The 22,921-nt window shown below is 42.1% G+C and overlaps 1 protein-coding gene and 1 long non-coding RNA gene across 2 annotated transcripts in view; one reads left to right on the forward strand and one right to left on the reverse strand.

Moving 5' to 3' along the window:
• The first annotated feature begins 1,470 nt into the window (after positions 1-1,470).
• On the forward strand, positions 1,471-2,277 carry LOC117733211. The gene is made up of 2 exons (XR_004609705.1): positions 1,471-1,836; positions 1,969-2,277. It is a non-coding gene; the product is annotated as an uncharacterized LOC117733211 (long non-coding RNA).
• A 1,546-nt stretch (positions 2,278-3,823) lies between these two features.
• lama5 (laminin, alpha 5) overlaps positions 3,824-22,921 on the reverse strand; it is a 59,626-nt gene continuing 40,528 nt past the window's right edge. The window contains exons 50-79 of the mRNA XM_034537753.1: positions 22,677-22,788; positions 21,741-21,914; positions 20,541-20,737; positions 20,341-20,457; positions 19,699-19,853; positions 19,084-19,213; positions 18,843-18,945; positions 18,585-18,698; positions 18,210-18,392; positions 17,118-17,260; positions 16,851-17,030; positions 16,431-16,570; positions 16,055-16,214; positions 15,441-15,574; positions 15,087-15,252; positions 14,410-14,544; positions 14,102-14,253; positions 13,629-13,773; positions 9,834-9,980; positions 9,541-9,671; positions 9,214-9,381; positions 8,587-8,719; positions 8,312-8,466; positions 7,613-7,805; positions 7,264-7,401; positions 6,817-6,976; positions 6,581-6,711; positions 6,341-6,434; positions 6,131-6,250; positions 3,824-5,141 (exon numbers count right to left, since the gene is read on the reverse strand). Of these exons, the coding sequence (XP_034393644.1) occupies positions 4,993-5,141; positions 6,131-6,250; positions 6,341-6,434; positions 6,581-6,711; positions 6,817-6,976; positions 7,264-7,401; positions 7,613-7,805; positions 8,312-8,466; positions 8,587-8,719; positions 9,214-9,381; positions 9,541-9,671; positions 9,834-9,980; positions 13,629-13,773; positions 14,102-14,253; positions 14,410-14,544; positions 15,087-15,252; positions 15,441-15,574; positions 16,055-16,214; positions 16,431-16,570; positions 16,851-17,030; positions 17,118-17,260; positions 18,210-18,392; positions 18,585-18,698; positions 18,843-18,945; positions 19,084-19,213; positions 19,699-19,853; positions 20,341-20,457; positions 20,541-20,737; positions 21,741-21,914; positions 22,677-22,788 (4,359 nt within the window). The 3' untranslated portion in view covers positions 3,824-4,992. The remainder of the gene's footprint in view (positions 5,142-6,130; positions 6,251-6,340; positions 6,435-6,580; positions 6,712-6,816; positions 6,977-7,263; positions 7,402-7,612; positions 7,806-8,311; positions 8,467-8,586; positions 8,720-9,213; positions 9,382-9,540; positions 9,672-9,833; positions 9,981-13,628; positions 13,774-14,101; positions 14,254-14,409; positions 14,545-15,086; positions 15,253-15,440; positions 15,575-16,054; positions 16,215-16,430; positions 16,571-16,850; positions 17,031-17,117; positions 17,261-18,209; positions 18,393-18,584; positions 18,699-18,842; positions 18,946-19,083; positions 19,214-19,698; positions 19,854-20,340; positions 20,458-20,540; positions 20,738-21,740; positions 21,915-22,676; positions 22,789-22,921) is intronic.

The following is a 22,921-nucleotide window of genomic DNA, read 5'->3' on the forward strand; positions in this document are numbered from 1 at the left end:
TAAATCAAACTTTCATTTTCGAGAGTCTGAAAGTATTGAGATAGTTCGTATACTGCGGCATTGCATACAAATATTAGGATATTATATGAGCCATGTGGACCAGATCTAAATGTTTTCTTATACCTGGTCCAGGAAAAAACAGCATATGGTATATTTTTTTCAACGTGTGACACAACACTTTTAAACTAATAACTTTTTTTCGAGGAAGCTGCCTATCAATTTTGTTCACAGGAAATTATGATGAAATCACAGATGCAAAGAAAGCTTTACTTATTTATAAAATACATGTGATTTGCGTTTTCTCTTGTAGACCTTAGATCACTTACATTGATTTGATCTGGTATTAAAAAAAAACAACACTTTGATCTGATTTTGCTTTTTTGTATAAGTTGCTTACTTGTGTGAACCGCTTGTTAAACTTGGGATTGAAAAGTGCTCAATAAATGAAGATACGTGTTAATATTTTACAGTTTTACAACAAAGGAAAGCCAACCAAATCAAATAGAGGAAAAACATCCCTGCACTGTACACAGAGGTCCAAGTCAAGCCTTCAGTCATTAGACGTAGGATCCCATGATGACTTATTTATTACATATTTGGGGTACTTGTCGTACTCCAAAACTCACCAAATGTTGGACAGGCTTGGTGAACATAGCCATCTGATATATGTGTTATATGTGTCAATGTTTCCATAGAAACAGTTATTTGAGTCTTTGATTACTTGATCAGTTGATTCTGCGAAAAAGAAAAAAAAGTTATATGTAGCTCCTCCCCCACACCTCACAGATGACGTCACAGTTCCCATAGTACCAATTATTTGAGTCTTTGATTTCTTGATCAGTTCATTCTGCGACAAAAAAAGAATATTAGCTCCTCCCCCACACGGCAGAACAGATGACGTCACAGTTACCGTAGTAGCAGTTACCGTAGTAGCAGTTATTAGAGCTTTTGATCTCTCTCAGTGACATCACGGAGCACAGAGCCAGAGCTATAAATAGAAGTGAGTTCCACTAGGCTCGTTGGAGAGGGACCAGTCTCTGCTCCCTACAACCTCTCTGCTGCAGAGGGCCCGCGGGAGTTCGCTCCGCTGGGCCCAGTAGAGAGGGTCTGGGTGGGCGGAGGTGCACGTGCCTCTCCCCCAGAGCCCACGGGAGTCTGGTAAACAAACCAAAAACTGTCTGGTAAACAAACCAAAAACTGCCAGAGCCCCCCAGAGCTATATATATATATATATATATATATATATATATATATATATATATATATATATATATATATATATATATATATACATATAGAGCTCTGGGGGGCTCTGTATGTATGTATATACATATGTATATGATGTGTATATATGTATTAGGGCTAGGCACGTTGAGGAGCTATTAATGCGTTAACGCAGCAATCCATTAACGCAGACAATAATTCTTTTAAATTGACATTTTAATTTTAAATCGTTTATGAGATCAGAAACTGGATGTGAGACTGGAGAGGAGCGATCTGTACCCAAGGAAACATATAGTATATAGAAGTAAACAAGACCTCTGTATTCCGTGGTTAATATAATAACTATCTTTCAAGGATTTCTTACAATCTAATGTTTTGATTGTTTATGTTTTGGATTTTTTTCAGATTACCTGGAAGGAGACATTAGCATCAGGAAAGAGGCCTTGGTCCGAATTATCAGGAACAACCACGACTCCTTATTTGTCAAGGAATTGGCAGTGGCAATCTGGAGCACTAAAGCGCTGGGGGGGGAAAGCCTTACAGGGAAGGAGTGCCCCACCACCAAATCCACCCGCCAGCCTTTAACCCCAAAGAAGCTGCAAACACTGAAAGGTAAGGCATTCTTGATGTATCAGTAGCTATATAGTCTTTCTCGCATACCACGGACCGCCTTATTTTATATCAAGTGTTTCTTTGTTCTGACGTGACAGACACATTAATGTTCATTTTTACATTTCTTTTCAGTCTGCTTCAAGGAGTGGCTCCAGGAAAAAAAACTGGAGGATACGGAGTTGCAGGCCAGATGGGCAAAGGCTGGACGTTATATAACTGAAGAAATCATGGTCATAAACTAACAAAAACAAAAAATCAGTTAATTAATGAGTGATTGAAATGTTTAATGTTTTGATGTTGATGTTTTAATAGTTAATTCTAAATAGTTATGTAAATAGTTAATTTGGTTGTTTCTCTTTTGTAAAGTGTTCCATGTTCTTTATTATGTGTCTGTCATATTTAATAAATGGAAATACTGTTTTGAAAACCTGACCAATCAACCTGACATTGTCAAATATACCAGCAAACCAGCATAAACCAGCATACAAGCAGCAAAACACAACATATGCTGGTGTTGCTGGTCACCAGTATTGCTGGTCTATGCTGGTTTTTCTAGCAGGGCTCTGCAGTATGACTACTCCTCTGCTAATGCAACTTGAAATAAAGTTTACTCTGAAAGGTCAGTTTATAAAATTCAGGGAGGGTTGAGCCCAGGGTTTGATTTTGTTTTCCTTCTTTGCACAGTTCAAAGCCTGGCTAAGTGCTGATGCTCTCATGCTTTCTTTTGTGATTCACTCTTAATAATAAAAAATCATATTTGCACCCAAAACAACTTACCTCAAGGCGCATCTTTTGCAGATGGGAAACAAACACTGAAAAGTGTAATTTGTATTTAAAAAAAGACTTTATTTAAAAATACATTTACAAACATGGGGGCTGGGAGTGATGGGGAGGGACAGCTTATTCTTTCTGTGAGAAATTCTTTAAAAAGTGGTTATATTACATAGAAGTTTTACAAACACACTCATGTTTGGTACATGTTTACATTTGTGAAGGAATAGCGATGGGAAATGTTGCCTGAACCTGGACACAAGCTGACAGATGGGATGGTTATGTTAGTTCTCTTCATATAGCAATCAATCCCACTTGTATGCCCTGTGAGGCTTTCAAATACTGTGACAATATAGCACTATATTTATTTAATTTAGGTTTTATTACCTTGGACAACAAAAAATGGACAAAGTCAGATACATTAGAGCATTCAGAAATAATTTGTTATAATTTGGATGTTGACATGAACACCATTCACAAGTCGGAAATGTGACTTGAATGCAGCATTATCAACAAGGTTGATAGAACGAAAAAATAAATTGTGTGAGGAGGAGAAGGAAGTGAACTTCTACTTCTAGTTTTTGCTTTGCACCCTTACTGTAGAAGAGAAAAGAACGTTAAGTCCCTTAAATACAAGCAACAACAGCCAATGACTGATCTCCCTCTCTAATCTCTAATCTCTCTTTTGTGTGTAAATACCAGTGGTGGAAATATTCAGATCCTTTAGTGAAGTAGAAGTACTAATACCACAGTGAAAATATTCCATTGCAAGTCAAAGTAATGTATTATATATATATATATATATATATATATATATATATATATTACTGCTTTAGATATTTAAACTCTTATATACTGTTTTTGTAGCAATGCCTATTCTATAAGGTCATATTTGTAGAGTTCACGCTGTCTTGTGAGAACCACATATCTCTAAAAAGTCTACTTTTCATGAGCGAACTCAGAAAAAAGCCCTGTTAACTTCACTGTGATGCATTTTCTAGCCAATTCAAGAGCTTTTAAAAATATTTAAATAGTAAGATTATTTTCTCAACATATAAAGGAACACTTCGTCCTTCAGCTTACAAAAAACATTCCAAATCAATACATCTGGAGATTCTTGGTTTTCACTGGACAAGAATGGGACAAAAACACCTGTAACTAATCCTGTCTGACAAATGCAGTGGAGGTAAAAACTACAATATTTGTTTGTGGGGGGGGGGGGGGGGGGGGGGGGGGGGGCGGGACAGTAAAATTCCCATAAACTACTGTATGTTTGAACTATCTGTAAATCACATTTAGGCTATGTGATCATCCTTTGATAACTGATGTATTAACTAGGCATGGTAAATGTACCTTCAAAATCATGTAACAATCATGTAGACCAGCTTAAAGATCTATATTCAAACCTCTCGTTTAACATCAGTTTAGTTTTTAATCTAAACCTTGATAATATTCAATTTTGTTGCACCAAAACCTTTGAGAGGGATTGAGCAAAAATAATCAAGTTCCTCGAAGAAAGTTACGGGACAGATTTTATAATGCTGCTGCTGATTTTCTTTCAAGATATTATTGGTTCATCAAGGAAACTGTTGTGGAGCTGAACAGGAATATTGGGCCAACAGGCAGTCTAAGTTTTTCTCGGAGGAGAAATTAGACCTCTGCAGAGCCATCATGAGTAATGTAATGTATGTATTTCCTAATATCTAGTTTGGTTAAACTCTGATTAATACTAATTGTAGATTCATTAATCCTTGTTGGTGCAACGCAACCCTAATGTTATATTATTTTTAACCTTTTTGGTGTCATATGTTAAATGTATTCATCTTTGCATCACTGAGAGTCTGATATTCCCAAATGTCCAGTCCCAGGTGACATTGCCCATCTGCACTGCTTGAGGACGTTGCTCATACATCAGTTTTCACAGTGTACCGACTCAGTAGGTATTCTTAACATTCTCTGCTAGAGATACACGATACACAACTGTATACATCATTTACTTTAATATATAATGCAGATCCAGAAAATGTGTTTGGACGATTGACATTTACTTTTCACCATTTGCTTTCAAAAGCAAGAAAATTCAAGCAGTGTTGCCTTCATTGACAATAAACTTCACATTTCAGAATTATCTTTAGATTTTAGAGTTGATATTTTATATCTTGTAGCAGTCACTTGTATCAGTGCATCTATATGGAGTTGTTATAGCACCCTGTAGTACAATAACAAACCAGTAATATTGCAACAACAAACTGTAAAATATAAAATATAAATTTTTCTGAAAATAGAAAATAAATATTAATATATATTTTAAATTAGCTACAGTAACATGACACCCATCACCAGTAATTTGCAGTTGGGGAATGTGAAGATAAGACTGTATTGGGTTTACATGTGTGGGCAGCCCTGCGTCCCCACGGCTCCATACACAGCGAGGGGTTTGGACAGCATGGCAGGTCTGCGGTTGATCGTCGCTTGGCGGATGCAGCCGTGGAAGTCTGGCAGGCCTGCAGGCAGACCAGGAACTGTGACGCCATCTAGTGGACAGAGGGGCAAACAACATGAATCTCGAGTTACCGCCTCACGGTTGTATTCCTCCACCAGCCAATCATGTTGCTGTTTACATCCACGTCTGTCCAAAATGTCATCACTTCATAATTTTAACCTATTACACATTACACACAAGTGACAGATTTACCATATGAATTCTGGAGATAGGAGTTACCGTTAAACCCAAATTTGAAGGAATTTGCTCAAGACGTTTATGAGATATTTAAATGATTTATTAAGCAAAAAATGTAAACTATTTTCTGTTTCCAGATGGCCAGATGTGTACATTTCAAACTATATCATTGTTAATTAAACATTTTGGGGTTTTAAACCGGGAGTTTAAAGCTATTTTAGAACAATGCCTTGAGCTCTGGAAAACAAAATGTATAGATAATGTAATTTATCAAAAATATATTCTTGCAGCCTATTAACAGTTATCTAACTGAAATATATCAAAGAATCGCGTATATTTGACGTTTCAGTTATTAGTGTATACCTGTTGAGTTAGTTTAAAGTGACTAACAAAAGAAAACAAAAGAAAACCACCATAGAGAGAAAGGAAGTAATATCACAAGAATGTATGCTGTTACTATTGTAACATTATATGTATTGTTTTCTTAGATGTGTAGTGCTGTGGAGATAATTCCCCTTGGGTATAAAAAAGTCTATAACAAGAAAGAATTACAATGTTATGGAAAAATGCAATATTTGGAAAAAACAAATTAATATATTGAGAAAATATTTTAAGGAAAATGTTGGGATTACGGGTATATGAGTTAACTGATAACATCAGAACCTCATTAGGACATTGAGTTGGATCCAAATGAATAAACCTTCTCAGATGGTGGTGCTTTGTGGAAAACTACTTTTATTTTCACCATAAGACACAATGAAACAGGATCAGGCTGAAGTCCATGATTTTGGCATTGTGCAAAAAAGAAGAAAAAAGGTTGAAACAGGGGGACTGTGTACTCACCAGGTACCCCTCCAAGGTAAACGGTCTCTTTGGACCCTGCAGAGCGGCTCTGTTTGGGGCCGACGCTGTGCTCACTGGCTGCATCAACATGCAGCTGCAGGACATTGTTCTTCTTCACCACTGGAGATGCAGAGACGACGCATCATCATTATCTCAGCGTTACAGCAGGGCAACGACACAGAGACAAATAACTTGTTGGTGTAAACTCACTTGTGATTGTGTGCCAGCGTCCATTACATAGAGGTTCCTCAGGAGTAAAGGAGGTAGAGAATTCACCTTTGCCGCTGTTTAATGAAACAGTCACCTACACACACACACACACACACACAGTTCAGTTCACAATGCAGTTGAATTATTATTATTACCTTCTTTTGTTTTCTTGCCTTTCTTTTACAATTCAACACAAATAGACTCCAGCTATTGTTAAAACCCTCCCTGGTGACATCTCACCTGTCCCTGTCTGAGAACCAAACTCAGGCGTTGGTCAGGTGACGTCCCAGCATGCAACAGCAGCCCAGAGTCCAAGACGGGCCGAACCTCCAACTGGATTTCCAGATCCCGACCTAGAACCAAGGACTCATCTGCGGGGAGAAAGCGCCTTAAATCAGGACACATCATGACCCAAACAAGAAGCTGCATCATGACTGGAATTTAAAAAAACACAGAAGAAGAGTGACGATAAGTACCTATTGCCATGTGTCCTCCCTGGCCAGAGAAATACGCTCCGGGCTGGAGAGGACTCTGGAAGCAGGGCACCGTCCCCTGACTATGAGCGGGACTTTTTGCAAGGGCTTCGTTTAGCGTCAGGTCCCTGACACAACCGACGAAGCCACCAGAGCCTGGAGCCTGAAGTTGAGAAGAAAACAAGTCATGATGTGTGACGAAAGAGCTTTTCTGTCTTGGAGTTGGTGTGTGAGATATCTGGCTTGAAATTTCAACTTTAAATGTTCTTCTATTCTATTTTAGTTATATTTACCTACCCATGAAAACTGGTGCAGTCTAAATATTAATGACAGCTAATTTATTAAATATTCATTACATATTTAAGCTGGTGAGTAAGAATTACAGTTGGTTTAAAGTAGAAAAAAGCACTAATACATCACATCCAGTAATTGTGGCCGACTCTTTTTTACCGCCAGTGAGGCCGGAACTCCTCCAACATATAAAGGCCCAGCAAGACGAGTCCGGTCTCCTCCAGGGATTCTCTTAGACTGAGCACTGATACCGTCCACTATAAGGCTGATCTTCTCGCCTTCGCGTTTTATAAACACCTGAGGTGACAAAGACAGAGCAGGTGTGATATTCAGGTGAATCAGATAGTCGGGGTGATATGATGCAACTCAGACAGACAGAGGAAATACATTTTATTCTATGATTATGGAATATAAAAGACAAATTACGAGATCAAAATATTGTCAAATAGATTTAATCAATTTCACTTCCTGGGTAGAACCAGTCACATGACCCTGCCTGTAACCTCACCGTGTGCCACTGGTTGTCGTTGTACTTCTTGCGGCTCCGCATGCTGACCTTCCTCTTTCCGCCATCCAACAAAAGCAACAGGTGGCCGTCTGACACGCTGAGTGACATCACAGCCATACTGCGCTGCCCACCAGCTGCGTACAGCACCAAACCATCAGAGGAGTTGATCCTCAACGCCATGGAGATCTGAGGCCTGCAGAGAGAGAGAGAGAGAGAGAGAGGATTAAATATTAACATTGTTGTAAGTGTTGTATTTAGTGTCCAGCCCTGTATTTACTTGATGAATGCATGTCCAATAGTTACTCTTTTTAGCTCTGGTTTGGGCTCCACCATATTCAGAGAAAAATATGTGGTTCTTTATCTGCAAAATGTCCCACTATATTCACCAGCTAGTTGCTAATTTTGTCTTTTGTTTGGCAGTTCAGGTGGTTTATCAGAGCTTAAAAAAACAGCCTGATGCTGGAAATGATGCTGATATTGAACCAGACAGTGGAAGCTAAAACAAAGTGTTAAAAGAGACTATAAGACCCTCTAGATGTGATAATTCTCTGTACTTGCTGTACGAAAAGTAAGAGGATCACCAACGTGATTACAACTCGCCTTGAGGCAGACAGGAATCTGTGTACCAAATTTCATGAACTCGAGGGATGAGTTTTCTCAATTGGGTGAGCACTTAATGCACAGTATGTTCACACTCACATTGAGCTGAGTGAGCTGGGCAGAGAGTCGTATCTCCGGTAGCTGTGTGTGGAGCCGCTGAAGTGCGTCGCTCCGGCCTCCTGGTCTGACAGCTCCCCCTGACAGGACTCCCTGGTGTTACGGCTGCGAGACCCAGATGGCTTCCTGTGCTTTCCCTGTTTGAGAGAGAGTTTACATTAATGTTGTGTCTATTACTGGGCACAGAGGGTCAGTTAGTGTCAAAATGTTTATTTGTGGTAAAAGCAAGAATTGGCTGTGTGTGTGCGTGTGTGTACCCTGGGTTTGTTGCTGTGTTTGGGCTGGGCAGCAACGATCTGCTGAGGTTTTTTAGCAGCAGGACAGTCAAGAGGAACGTTGACGTTTTCTTTCACTTTCAGCAGGTTCAACACCGTCTGAGAATCCTTTACACTGCAGACAGGAGACACAAACACACATTATAGACAAAGCTGAATTACAATATATGTATGTACCGTAATTATTTATCATGCAAGACACACACAAAATGTTCGCAAGTACAATTAAAGGAAAGTGACCTGCTAGATTTGAAGAAAAGTGGTTAAAAGATATCTTGGTAAACTAAAATTACAAACATGTATTCAAATCAAGTACAATTATGGCAGTGAATCTTATGTTACAGCAGATTTATCAAGGAGTCAGAGGTTGTTAGTTGAGGAGTTGAGAACAGGAAAAAACAACACTGTCTGTGAAACATGAATATAATCTGAATATGGAGATTTTCTATCAATGCAGGAATGCAGATAATAACGCTGCATTAAAAATATATAAAAAATAATTTTGAGGGATACAACTGGAACTAGAAGCAGATGATTTTACCCTGTTTGATGACCTGATATCAAAGTTTTGGACAAAACTGTGTTGCTCATCCTGACATAACTTCTCACCTCTTGATGAAAACATTGCTGATACATCCAGTGAGATTAGAGAAGGTTTGGTTGGGCATTCCTCCCAGGAAGGTGCTTCCCTCCTTGGTCGTCAAACTGCGCCCTCTGCTGTTCAGCCGGAGGCCCTCGTTTGCTTTCTCCAGCACGTCGTCCATGTACAGACGCATCCTGGAGTAGGGTGAGCCATCAGACACTCAACACAGTGTCAACAATGTACGCTTCAATCTAGATTTATACCAAAGTTTGATGGCTTCATGTTGACATTTGGAACGAAGAGACAACTGAGAGCTTTACGTGGACCTTTACAGGATTACACAGGCAGCCTACCCGTTGATGTTGTTGTAGAGAGCAATGTAGTGGCTGTTGTCATCGTTGTATGTCTTCTGCGTCTTAATCTCACTGTTGCCAGCTCTCACTACAACATGGCCTTCATGCAAAAACACCTGGAACACTCCGTCCTGTACGCACACAACAGCCTTAGGTCAGAACTCAACGAGTACGAAGATGACACTTAAAAGTCCAAGAGACCAACGCAGGAGAAAGACAAACATCATGGAAGATACTTTGAAAACCTTATAGACTTATTAAAGATAGCTGTCAATAAGAGGAAACCGTCAGACCTGATCATGGTGGTAGAACATGAGTCCCTCTTTCTGCTCGGTCCTGAAGCCGAAGCTGGAGTAGAAGTTATTTCTGAGGCTGGGAATGTTGATGAGAGTTGAGAAGTCCAGGTAGCTCTGACCAGAGAAATGAGCCTCCCGAGCCACCTACACAAACACACAAACACACACACACACACACACACACACACACACACACACACACACACACACACGCACACAAAACAGGTTCAATAAATGAGCATGTGCCTCAAGAGAATTACTAGTTGGTTAAAAGAGCAATGTTAAGACTAATATTTGAGCTTGATAGGAAATTGAGATTGTGGACACCTGCAGCTCTAAATATACAATTTAATGCCATATAAATGTACTCCTCCTCCTATGAATCGCCACCTTAACGTGGTGGAGGAGTTTGAGTGGCTCAGTGATCCTGGGAGCTATGTTGTCCGGGGCGTCAGCCCCTGGTAGGGTCTCCCAAGGCAAACAGGTCTCGGGGGAGAGCCCAGACTAAGAGCGGTTCAATAAACCCTGATGAATAGCAGCCCACGGATTGTAGCCACCTTGCCCGGACAAGGGAAACCGGGGCACCCTCCCGGAGCCAGACCCAGGAGGGGAGCTCGTCGGCGAGCGTCTGGTGGCCGGGCTTTCGCCCATGGGGCCCGGTCGGGCTCAGCCCGAAAGAACAACATGGAGCAGCTGTCACCCTGTGGACCCACCACCCGCAGGGTGAATTATCGGGGTCGGGTGCTATGCAGACCGGGCGGCGGGCCAGGCGGGAGACCTGGGCGGGCCGATCGCCGGCAGCATAGACTAGCTCTAGGGACGTGGAACGTCACCTCACTAGCGGGGAAAGAGCCGGAGCTGGTGCAGGAGGTGGAGCGGTACCAGCTAGATATAGTTGGGCTCACCTCCACGCACAGCATGGGCTCTGGAACCAAGCTCCTGGAGAAGGGTTGGACTTTGTCCTTTTCTGGAGTTGCCCAGGGTGAGAGGCGCCGGGCGGGAGTGGGGATACTCACGAGCCCCCGGCTGAGCGCCGCTGTGTTGGAGTTTTCCCCGGGGAACGAGAGGGTCGCCTCCCTGCGCCTACGGGTTGCGGGGAGTAAGGCTCTGACTGTTGTTTGTGCTTATGCACCGAACAGCATTTCGGAGTATCCGGCCTTCTTGGAGTCGGTGGGAGGGGTCCTGGAAAGGGCGCCGCCTGCCGACTCCATAGTTCTCCTGGGAGACTTCAACGCTCACGTGGGCAATGACAGAGAAACCTGGCGGGGCGTGATTGGGAGGAACGGCTTGCCCGATCTGAACCCGAATGGTGTTTTGTTGTTGGACTTCTGTGCTAGCCACAGTTTGTCCATAACGAACACCATGTTCGAACATAAGGTGGCTCATAAGTGTACCTGGTACCAGAACACCTTAGGCCGGAGATCAATGATCGACTTTGTAATCGTATCATCTGATCTGCGGCCGTATGTCTTGGACACTCGGGTGAAGAGAGGAGCAGAGCTGTCAACTGATCACCACCTGGTGGTGAGTTGGATCAGATGGCGGGGGACTCGGCTAGAGAGACCTGGCAAGCCCAAACGTGTAGTGAGGGTGAACTGGGAACGTCTGGCAGAGGATCCTGTCCGGGAGGTCTTCAACTCCCACCTCCGGAAGAACTTCTCACAAATCCCGAGGGAGGCTGGGGACATGGAATCCGAGTGGACCTTGTTCAAAGCCTCTATTGTGGACGCGGCTGCTCGGGGCTGTGGCCGGAAGGTCATCGGTGCCTGTCGTGGCGGCAACCCTAGAACCCGGTGGTGGACACCGGGGGTGAGGGTAGCCGTCAAACTGAAGAAGGAGGCCTTTCGGGCCTGGCTGGCCCAGGGGTCTCCTGAAGCAGCTGACGGGTACCGGCGGGCCAAAAGGGCTGCAGCGACGATGGTCGCGGAGGCTAAAACTCGGGCATGGGAGGAGTTCGGGGAGGCCATGGAGAAGGACTTTCGGTTGGCCTCAAGGAAGTTCTGGCAAACCATCCGACGGCTCAGGAAGGGAAAGCAGGGTCTACCCCAGGCTGTTTTTAGCAGGGGGGGGGAACTGCTGACCCGGACTGGGGACATCGTCGGGCGGTGGAAAGAGCACTTTGAGGAACTCCTAAACCCGGCCAACATGTCCCCCGGAGAGGGGGCAGCGCCGGAAGACTTTGGGGTGGATTCACCCATATCCCTGGCAGAGGTCGCTAAGGTAGTCAAAAAGCTCCTTGGTGGCAAGGCGCCAGGGGTGGATGAGATCCGCCCTGAGATGCTGAAAGCGCTGGACATTGTTGGGCTGTCTTGGTTGACACGCCTTTTCAGTGTCGCATGGGGGTCGGGAACAGTGCCCATGGACTGGCAGACCGGGGTGGTGGTTCCCATCTTCAAGAAGGGGGACCGGAGAGTGTGCTCGAACTATCGTGGTATCACACTGCTCAGCCTCCCGGGAAAAGCTTATGCCAGGGTGCTGGAGAGGAGGCTCCGACCGCTTGTCGAACCTCAGATTCAGGACGAACAGTGCGGATTCCGTCCCGGTCGTGGAACAGTGGACCAGCTCTTTACCCTCGCAAGATTACTGGAGGGGTCCTGGGAGTTTGCCCAACCAGTTTACATGTGCTTTGTAGACCTGGAGAAGGCTTTCGACCGGGTCCCTCGGGGGTTTTTGTGGGGGGTGCTGCGGGAGTATGGGGTGCCGGACCCGTTGGCACGGGCCATCCGGTCTCTGTATGCCTGCAGTAGGAGCTGTGTTCGTCTCCTCGGTAGTAAGTCAGACACGTTCCCGGTGGGTGTTGGCCTCCGCCAGGGCTGCCCTTTATCACCGGTCCTGTTCGTGACCTTCATGGACAGGATATCTAGGCGCAGCCAGGGGGCGGAGAGGATCCGGTTCGGGAGTCTCGGGATCGCCTCTCTGCTGTTTGCGGATGATGTGGTCCTGTTTGCCTCCTCGGACCGTGACCTCCAGCATTCACTGGGGCGTTTTGCAGCCGAGTGCGAAGCGGCAGGGATGAGAGTTAGCACCTCCAAATCTGAGGCCATGGTGCTCTGCCGGAAACCGGCGGATTGCTCCCTCCAGGTGGGGGCAAACTGCCTACCCCAAGCGAAGGAGTTCAAGTATCTCGGGGTCTTGTTCACGAGTGAGGGTAAGGTGGAGCGGGAGATCGATAGGCGGATCGGTGCGGCTGCAGCAGTAAAACAGGCGCTGTACCGGTCCGTCTTAGTGAAGAGGGAGCTGAGCCGGAAGGCAAAGCTCTCCATTTACTGGTCGGTCTACGTTCCAACCCTCACCTATGGTCACGAACTCTGGGTCGTGACCGAAAGAACGAGATCTCGGATACAAGCGGCCGAAATGAGCTTCCTCCGTAGGGTGGCCGGGCTCAGCCTTAGAGATAGGGTAAGGAGCTCGGACATCAGGGGGGAGCTTGGAGTCGAGTCGCTGCTCCTTCGTGTCGAAAGGAGTCAGCTGAGGTGGTTCGGGCATCTAGTTAGGATGCCTCCTGGACGCCTCCCATTAGAGGTTTTCCGGGCACGTCCAACTGGTAGGAGGCCCCGGGGAAGACCGAGGACACGCTGGAGGGATTATATCTCCCGGCTGGCCTTGGAACGCCTCGGGATCCCCCAGAATGAGCTGGAAAGTGCTGCGGGTGAGAGGGAAGCCTGGGTCGGCCTGCTGAACCTGCTGCCACCGCGACCCGACCCCGGATAAGCGGGTGATAATGGATGGATGGATGGATGGATAAATGTACTCCTCTTTCTACGAGCTGAATGGTGGGCTGCTTATTCTTACCAGCAGGTCACTGTCACAGCCGAAACTGACTCCGGAGAGCTTCATCCTCTTCAGGTCGATGTGGGAGTTCTGGGCCTTCACGTTTCTGAAACAGCCCTTCAGAGAGCCCTTCAGAGAGCCCTGCTTGCGAAACAGAGTCTTCAACCTGAAAAGAGACAGAATGTAAAAGCCTGACGGAGGCAGAGCTCTTAAACAAATTAATGTTTAAAGCTATATCTTTAGGTAATTTAGGGGCAGAAGTACTTCTCAACAAGCTTAAAAAACTCACACCTCTGTGAACTATGGGCTTATATAATTGTTACAGCTAACATGATAGCAAACCTCCACATATCCTCTCTGCTGTATGTGGAGTCATATTTGTGTCCACCTTATAAATGGAAGTCAAGGCAAGTACATTTTGTTTATAAAGCCCACTATAATAAATTATAAATCCATGGCAATCCATCCACTAATAATGTGTGTGTACTACTCACTTCCCGGGCATCATGTGCTCTGGTACTCCTCCCAGGTAGTAGCTGCCACTGAACTGGGGGATGCTCTCTGTGAAAAGGTGTGTGTAGAGGCCAACGCGGTTGTTCCTCACCACAATACGGTTCGGGGTTGAACGCAGGATGATGATCTCCAGCTATACAGATAAAAACAACCCGCCACACATCAACATAGACCAGAACACTTGAGTGTTCAATGGGAATGAACACTAAGACTAAAAAATTGCATTTTGATACATACCAAAAGTAGAAACAATGTATTATTTACATCGGAAAGACAAAGACAGACTTACAGCTTTGGGGTCGGCATCACTGATCATCAGGAATTCAGATGAAGGTTCTTTGGGATCGAGCTCCACCAGATCGCCATCGAAGTCGTAGAAAACCTTCAGTCTACCCTGAAGGATCGCAAGACACAGGAACTGGTTCTGATGGAGGAGAGAGACATGGAGAGAACATTGAGCCATATAGCCAGTAAAGTAAAGAACCCAACCAATACTAGGGGTTTTAATCTGATACTCCCTGATGTTGATATTTAAGACAAAAAAATCCCTTAAATAATTACAAGATGTGCACTGAGCAGGACACTACAAAGAAAAACAAACTTGCTCTGTTGTGGACAAACTATGTTTCTAAACATTGCAGACATTGTGTATTTCTGTACTGCGTATTTTTTTAAAACTTATTAGCTGATATTTACAGCAATAATGACACATGTCTAATCTGAATACATTTCAGGCACTGTCTTCTTTCTGTGATATATTAATATCAGCTGGACAATTTTGTTCCTGCTAAAAAAAAAAATGGCAATGAATGCAAAACAATAAAAACATCAATACTGACCGATTATTCCATCGCTAAATCAGATAAAAAATTATTTTCCTCTATCATGGAGCAATAGTATATTCACAAAAGAGAAAGTAAGATTGGTTCTAATTGGCTTCCTGAAGAGAATAATGAATGTCTCTACCTCCTTGTGCAGCAGCAGCAGTATTCCGTTGTGTGAGATCAGTTTGACTTCCTGTTCAAAGCGCTGAATGCGAGCAGATTCATCAGCAAAGGAGATCTCAGCAAAGCCGGTACCGTCAAAGTACGCCGCGTCATTCACCCAGGCCTGAGTCAGCACCGGCTTGGACCTGTTTTTATCCATGATGAAACACAGAAGAAGACCAATGGAAACTATGAAAGTGAGTTGAGTTAAAAGTAAAGAAAATATATATAGAAAAGACAACATGAAAGATATTGTCTTATGAACATTAAACTGGAGGTTATTTACCCACCATGTTTTAAATGATATTAATTGGATGACAACTTGTACACTGACCTGCCGTAAGGTTTCTCCGCTGTGGTGTTGAGTTGGAAGGTGTTTTCAAAGTTATACAGACTGAGAACTTCCTCGTTGAGTGTATCTAACTCGATACAGCCCTTAAAGTTAGGCAAAGCGAGCGGGGAGGGGGGCTAAAAACCAGAAAGAGAATAATTAAATAACTATGTACTACTATATATATAATTCAACATTAAAACAACAGCGTCATGAACTCACATCTATAACAGTTGACTTAAGTTTATGTTCTTTGAATTTTATTTTTTTCTGCCTTTATCACTTTTAAATGTCTCACTCCTTTATCTTACATTATTGGAATTGGTTTTATGCGTTTCATCATACAATCTGGTCAATTTTAATTTGCTGCCTTCTGTGAAGCACTTTGTAACTTGGGTTTAGAAAAATACTCTATCAATAAAGATTATTATTATTTAGAATAACAGCTTAGTTGCAGTACCTTTTATTATTAATATGACTTTTTGTTAGTAACTACATGAGAAAACATTCAGTAGTTATTCCTGTGCAAACATTGAAAAGTGGATGCTCTCATAGGCCACGACTGCAATGCAATGGTGGAGCAACTCTCATATGAAGGCTTTCCACCATGTACTCACTTTAAAAGTACTTGGATATCCTCCCACATAAAAGACGGTGTCGTCGATCAGGAGGTTGAGGAGCCCCTGATCCCCTTGAGCCACCGTGGAGGCTTTGGTGACGATTTGTTCCCCCTCAGAGGCTTCTGAAGACATGGACATCTGACCGTACTGTAGGATCCTGCATTCAACCAGACAGACAAATAAATAAGGACAAGGGACAAAAGAAAGCTGATATTTTTTACAGAGTCAATATTTGTACTTGCATACTGATTAAACTCCTGTCTTGACTGGTTAGTCGAGACAGGAGTTTAATCAGTATGCAAGTAAAGAAAATCTTCTCCAGTAAAAATCAACCATGTCATCATGTATGCACATATTTCATAGTGTGTCTTACCTCTCCAGCACTACGCTATTGAAGTTTCCATTAGCCTTGACATCTTCAACCATCAGCACCTCAGCAGTTTCTCCTCCAACATTGAAGTACCAGCGCAGTCTCTTTCCCACCAACACCATGCCCAGGTACTCCTTACTTGACTACAAATACGAAATAGACAGTAATGAACTACCTCAAACGCATCCTGTCATTGCAAAGGATCTCCTTACTGCATTACAACTCCTAGAAACACTCTCAACAATCAATAAACAAAGAATAAACTCAGGAACGTATTGCTTACAACAAAATCTGTGGATTATCTTGACTAATTGGGTAAGGATGAGTTTTTTTAAATGTTTTTTTTGGCGCTTTGAGCACCACAAGCCGAATGCCACCTAGTTAAAACATACTGGAGCGAAAGGCAGTGTCTCTGTTGCTTACATCCTTGTTGCCGAGGTAGAAGACAAACTGTTGGTTACTGTTGTCCTGCCGCCTGGATCGGGCCGCCTCTGGCAGAGTGATGAAGAACTTCAGGGAGGTGTAGGCAGCCAGATCGGCCAGGTTACGAGGAGTACGGACCTGGACCCCGGACGCCCCATTAAACTTCACCGACACGCTCACCTGGATGGAGGAAAGAGGAAGAGGAAATTAGAGGCTTTTCAATTTCAACTTCAGTGTGTGTGTGTGTGTGTGTGTGTGTGCGTGTACCTTGCTAGCAGCGTTGCGCGCCTGCTGTATGAGCTGTCGGATGCGGCTGATGTTCTCAGAGATGTTTGGCATCTGTACGGAGTGATTCTGCAGTTTGTCCAGCTTCTTCATTAGCAGAGGAATAGTCTCACCCAGTGCGTGCACTTTAGAGAGAAATTGGCATAAAGAAACTTAGTCCACTTTGCACCAACAAGGATTCATTTAAAAACCAAATTAAACTTGAAATCATGTAGCAACTAAGTTAAAAATCTATCTTAAAATTAACTTAAATGTCAGAGATTAAATTAAAACCTCTATTTAAACATCAGTTTAGTTTTAACTCTGGATTAAATTAAATTCTGTTGGATCTTTAAACTTTAAACACTTGAGGGTGTTTAACCTTTAAAAACAGCTCTCTTTTTGAGATAGATTAAGCCAAATAGTTAAGTTAAGGGACAGACTCAACCAAATTGAGTTTTATGACGCTGCTGCTGAATTTCTCTCAAGATACTGGTTCAGCAAGGAAACTGTTGCAGAGCTGAACAAGAAGATTGTTTCCTGACTGTGAGTTTTTTTCATTACTGTTCTGATGCCTGGTTTATAGTCCAACATTTCATTCTGAACTGTTTTTTAGAATGATATAAAACAAAGATGATAATTATTACATTGAATAAGCTGGACCCAAAAGGTTTCAAAACTATTTCAAACCAATAAATTGTTAACTCGTCGCCTCTATTTTATTAGAACAGATGATATCAAGTTACTTAAAAAAAAATATATATATATATATATATATTTATGTATATATATATATATGTATATATATATGAATATATATATACATATCAATTATGTATATATTTATTGTTAAACAGTTTGAATATTTGTTCTATCTGTGGCAGTTACATGTCTTTTGAATATGGCTATTGTGATGTAACTGGCATTTGACATCATAGTTAAAATATTTATTTGAGAAGAAATCACATAATAAAAAAAGAGTAGACATTGACAGAAAACAAAAACAAAGCCGTGGAAAGCAACCAGTTCCTGAAATCATTATTTCTTTAGGATGCTTCTCTGGCGATACGTTCACACACGTCAACAAGATCCTACCAGTCTTGTTGGCTTCCATCAGGGCGTTGTTGATCTCATCATTGGTGGCGTTGGCATCTCCGTATGTCTGCTGCCATTTGTCCAGCTGCTCTTTAATGGGACGCAGGGCATCGTTGACTTGTGTGGCCGTGCTGTTCGCCAGATTCGCTGCTTGCTTTGTCTCGCCGATCTCTTGACTCACGTCTGTTCATCACAGAGACAGAAGGATGGAGATGTATTTTTTAAAAATCATAGAGATGGATAAGGTGAGCCTAGTAGATCAGCATATTTGATGAAGCCAATGTGATCACATGATCCTTGCACTTCACATGGTTGAATGCAATAATTGAAAGTCAATTTGGATCAAAATAAATAAATGTCATGTAATGTGCGCACTTGTAGTGGAGTTGAGGTTGTTCTGAATCGCCGCCAGGTTCTTCATCACATCAACCTGCTTAGTCTTGGCATCTTCCAGTCGCCTCTTGGCGTCTTCCAGCTGCGGCTTCAGGCCTGTGCAGCAAGAAAAGACAAAAGAAATTCAACCACTAAAACATTTAAACTGAATTCTACTATTCTCTACTTTTACTTGATTTCATGACCTCCCTCATAATGATTATTTTATATGACGTGCTGATGTGAAAGATGTGTGTTTACTGTCGTTGAGTTCATCGTTTAGCTTCTCGACTTCGTCCTTCAGCTCCACACTGTGGTTTCTCAGAGAATCAGCGACCTGCCCGAGGTTCTGGTTCTCTATGTTCTAAACACACACACACACACACACACACACATATTACAAGCCAGACACGGACAAATCTAATCTGAAGCAAGTTGTTTTATTAGTTTTAATTTGAGCACATACATCTATAATAAGGCTGAAAACGTGTGTGTTTTGTACCTCCATTGTGTCGTTAGCAGCCTTCTCGGCCATCTTGGCTGCCTCCTCTGCCTCTTTGATACTGTTGATGATCTTGTTGTATGCTTTTGTCACATCCACTAATCCGTCCTTCTTGGTTTCTGTTACCACACTGCAGACAAACAAGATTATTAACATCTTCTCTTTACTTACTTATCATGTCAACTTGTCTTGTGCATGGCCCAGGCACGAATTATGCCATAATTCAATGACAGTTTGTCCAAACATCACCAAACTTCCTAGTTATTTATAATGAAGCTGTTGAAACCTGTCCCCATATGCCAAGACATATGACTGGCAGGAAATTGAGTTTGCAATTACTAAAAGGCAGCATAAAGTGTGTGAATGGTCCGACTTCTTTTTGAGAATTAAACCAGCTCAAATGACTCTGCTCAGCTTTGTGAAGCTCAAAACCCACTTGCAGATTTTGAAGATTGAGCTGCTTCCATTTGTTGAGGGAAAAAGGGCGTGAACCTGTAATTGTCGCTTGCGGCTTTAAAATATCTTTCCTGGTGAGTTTTTGTCAATACAGTGAACAGCGCGGCTTGTTGAACAATCTGAATACACGGTTGTAGAAGTAGCTAACTAGTCTCTTACCTGGACAGGTTCATGGCTAAAGTCTCCAGCAGCTCAGCGTGTTTCTCTGCTTCTTCCACCAGAGGAATTTTGGACTCGGCTAAAGCAAAGTTCTGCACTTTCTTTGCCAATGGCGTCCTGGCACCATCCAGCTGGGCCGCCAACCGCTCATATTCCTGAGAAAGATAGTTAAAGTGTTAAAGCGATGAATACCATAAAACTGCAACATCTGCATTTTTATTCGAAATAGGATCCCTACAGTTTGTGTCTGTATCTCTACTGGCACCATCAGTGAACGCAAAAAACTGTACTTAATTGTAAAAAAATGATTTTATTCGTAATATACCTGTGAAACACTGAGGTAATGACTGCATATTAAACCTTTTCTTGTACTAACCTTAACAAATAATACTTACCCATAAAGCAGGACGGAAACTTAAAAAATCTTAACTGAAATGCGAACTCTGCCCGGGTTTCTTCTTTTGTCTCTCCAAAAGGTTGTAAAGCTGCTCAGCATATATATATATATATATATATATATATATATATATATATATATATATATATTATCAGGGTTTGAACACCTGGTCTGGTGCAAGTAGAACCTAGAGATGTTGGCAGAATTTTATGTTCAAATCTGTATGTTTTTGTTATTTTTCTAACCTCTTTGGAGTCGTGCATCATGGACAACACATCGTTGACCTGCGCTATGTCATCTTCAGCCATGGACAACTGGTCGTTCACCTCCTTCTGCTTGGACAGCAGGTCTTCTATCCTCCTCTGAGAGAGGGAGAGAGAGAGAAAGTCAACATCTCCTTTCACCACTACCCTCACTCTAATGTGTTGGTGATTACCCAGCCCACCTGGTTGTCCTCCAGAGTTTTCTCATTGACGTTGTTGATCTCTGCGGCTCTGGCAGTGTTGTTCACAGCTTCGTTCAGGGCGTCTCGGAGATCCATCATTTCAGAGTGGAAGCGGGCCAGGCGCTCTCTGATAGCATTCGCCAAGTCGCTGTTCTCGCCCTGACGACCTGCCAACTCCTTGTTAACACGGTCCAACACTAGCAGAGGACACAGAGGCGGAGTTTGAAGAAGTGATCATGTCTATAATTTGCTTTTGATTGTTATGGGGTCTAAAACTGTGGAAACGTTGACTTTGAGTCCGTTTGCATTGGATTACTTTAGTTCTGCATTAGAAACATGATTTTAACATTTGAGCACCAACTGCCTCTTCTATTTGCTCGCCATTGTCATTCTCAAAAAGAAAGTATTGTCATAAAGATAATCATCACCTGACCATGTAAGCATTCATTTTGTGATTTCATCATGTGAAGAAATTAACAAATATGAGCATTATCAGTCCAATACCATAGCCCTTAAAAGAAAAAAAGTGTTGCCAAGATCATATTTGTATGACTCGTTTTTATTCTATTTCACACATGAAAACAAACAAACAAACAAATTAAATTAATGGCAACACGCTTTTTCACCTGTTCTTAAGTCAAGCACATGAGAGAAACCATTTAGATCAGATTAAAAACTGTCCCTAGAATTGTCTGACTTGCTTCTGTAGTCCAACCAGCAGATCTTTTTTTCTATTTTGCTGTCCTAGTCTAACTCTTAAAAGATTGCTTTGAAGTTCCCATATTAATCCTGTTATATAAAGTTTACAATGTAAAAAAGCAAACACGCAACAACATAAAGGATAACACAATGGACGCAAAATCAGCTGTTTAAGTGTAATATGACTTGCATGTCCAATATTACGTATTTAGGGTCAACAACATACTATTAAATGTGCAGTTACCACTCTAGTAGTCATTCCCTGTGTGAACATATTCTTCATCTTGCATTCTTTATCTATTTTAAAAGGACAGTTGTTGCTTACCAACTTAATTTTGCAACTGAGAATTTAGGCTGGAGAAATGTTTTGGTCTAAACACAGAATATAAACTAGAGAACTATATCTATTTTAAAGCAATATGTTAGATATCGTCGATGAAGTACCATTCATAAAACTGGTAAGTGTTTCAAATGAATATATGTGTGAGTGAAAATACTCACATTTCTGCGCCGCCATCTTTTCTTTGTCAGACAGTTTCCTTTGTCCCGCAACACTCCTGTACCTCATCTCCCTCAGCATGGCCTGAACCTCCCTCATCTTCCTCTCCCTATCCCCATCGTCCTGCTCAGCTTCGGAGACATTCAGCGACGTCTGGTTCGTCATCATCATGATGTCTATGGAAAGCACCAGAAAAACATCAATCAATTAAATGGTCTATATAGCAGTCCTCTTTCAGTAGATGGTAGCTATAAATGAGATTGTTAGATGACAGCTCCCGACTGTATACAATGACACTATCCTACAAAATGTGAGTCATTTTATTGTGTTAATCTTAGTGTGGAATGACAGTATCTGAAATGTTCAAGAAATATGAAAACCAAAAGTTTTCTCCACCGGCTATTCACTTTTATATTTTGCAAGCTTTTTTGGGTAAATGTTTATTTTTTTATTGTTAGTATGATTTTACCACATAATTACACACCAAAATATCCTTTTGAAATTTCTACATATATGGAAAAAGATCACTGAGTAGGGAAGCCCATTTCCACCAGTATAAAAATAAAATATGATGAAAACCTTCGGGATACCAGGTAATTTCTTGACTTCATCATTACTTAGTAAAGCAAAATATTGAGAAACCCATCTCATAATAATGAGTTAGTTTAAAATAATTACTTAGTATCTCAAAATAATGAGAAACCTTCGCATATATTGACTTGAGATTAATTCCAGATAGTTTCTCATTAGAATGACTTTCAGGGTGTTTTTTTAGTCCACATTGCCAGGAAAGAGCTTCCATACACTGGAATCTGCTTGAGCATCTCATAGTAATAATTAGCAACTGAAGCACTCATTGACTTAAATGAACAGCTTGTATCATGTTGCACAAATCGGTTTTGATACATTTCTTATGGACTGATTGTCCCCTGTCATACCATTTAAACCCATGGTCATGTTGATGATGAACGACAGCAGGTCCTGCGCCCTCTGGTGTGTGTTGGCGGTACTGTCCCGCAGGTCACCAACCCTGTCAGTCATCACTGTCGCCTAAAAACACCACCACAACATAACACTCAGTTCTACATACAGGCAAACTAAATTAATTCATTTAATATTATATTTGTGAAGACTTGAAACTGTTATTTGTTAAAACCAGGGGAAATTACTTTGTTGCTCTTTT

This window comes from Cyclopterus lumpus, chromosome 7, assembly GCF_009769545.1.
Source record: "Cyclopterus lumpus isolate fCycLum1 chromosome 7, fCycLum1.pri, whole genome shotgun sequence".
Classification (NCBI taxonomy): Eukaryota; Metazoa; Chordata; class Actinopteri; order Perciformes; family Cyclopteridae; genus Cyclopterus; species Cyclopterus lumpus.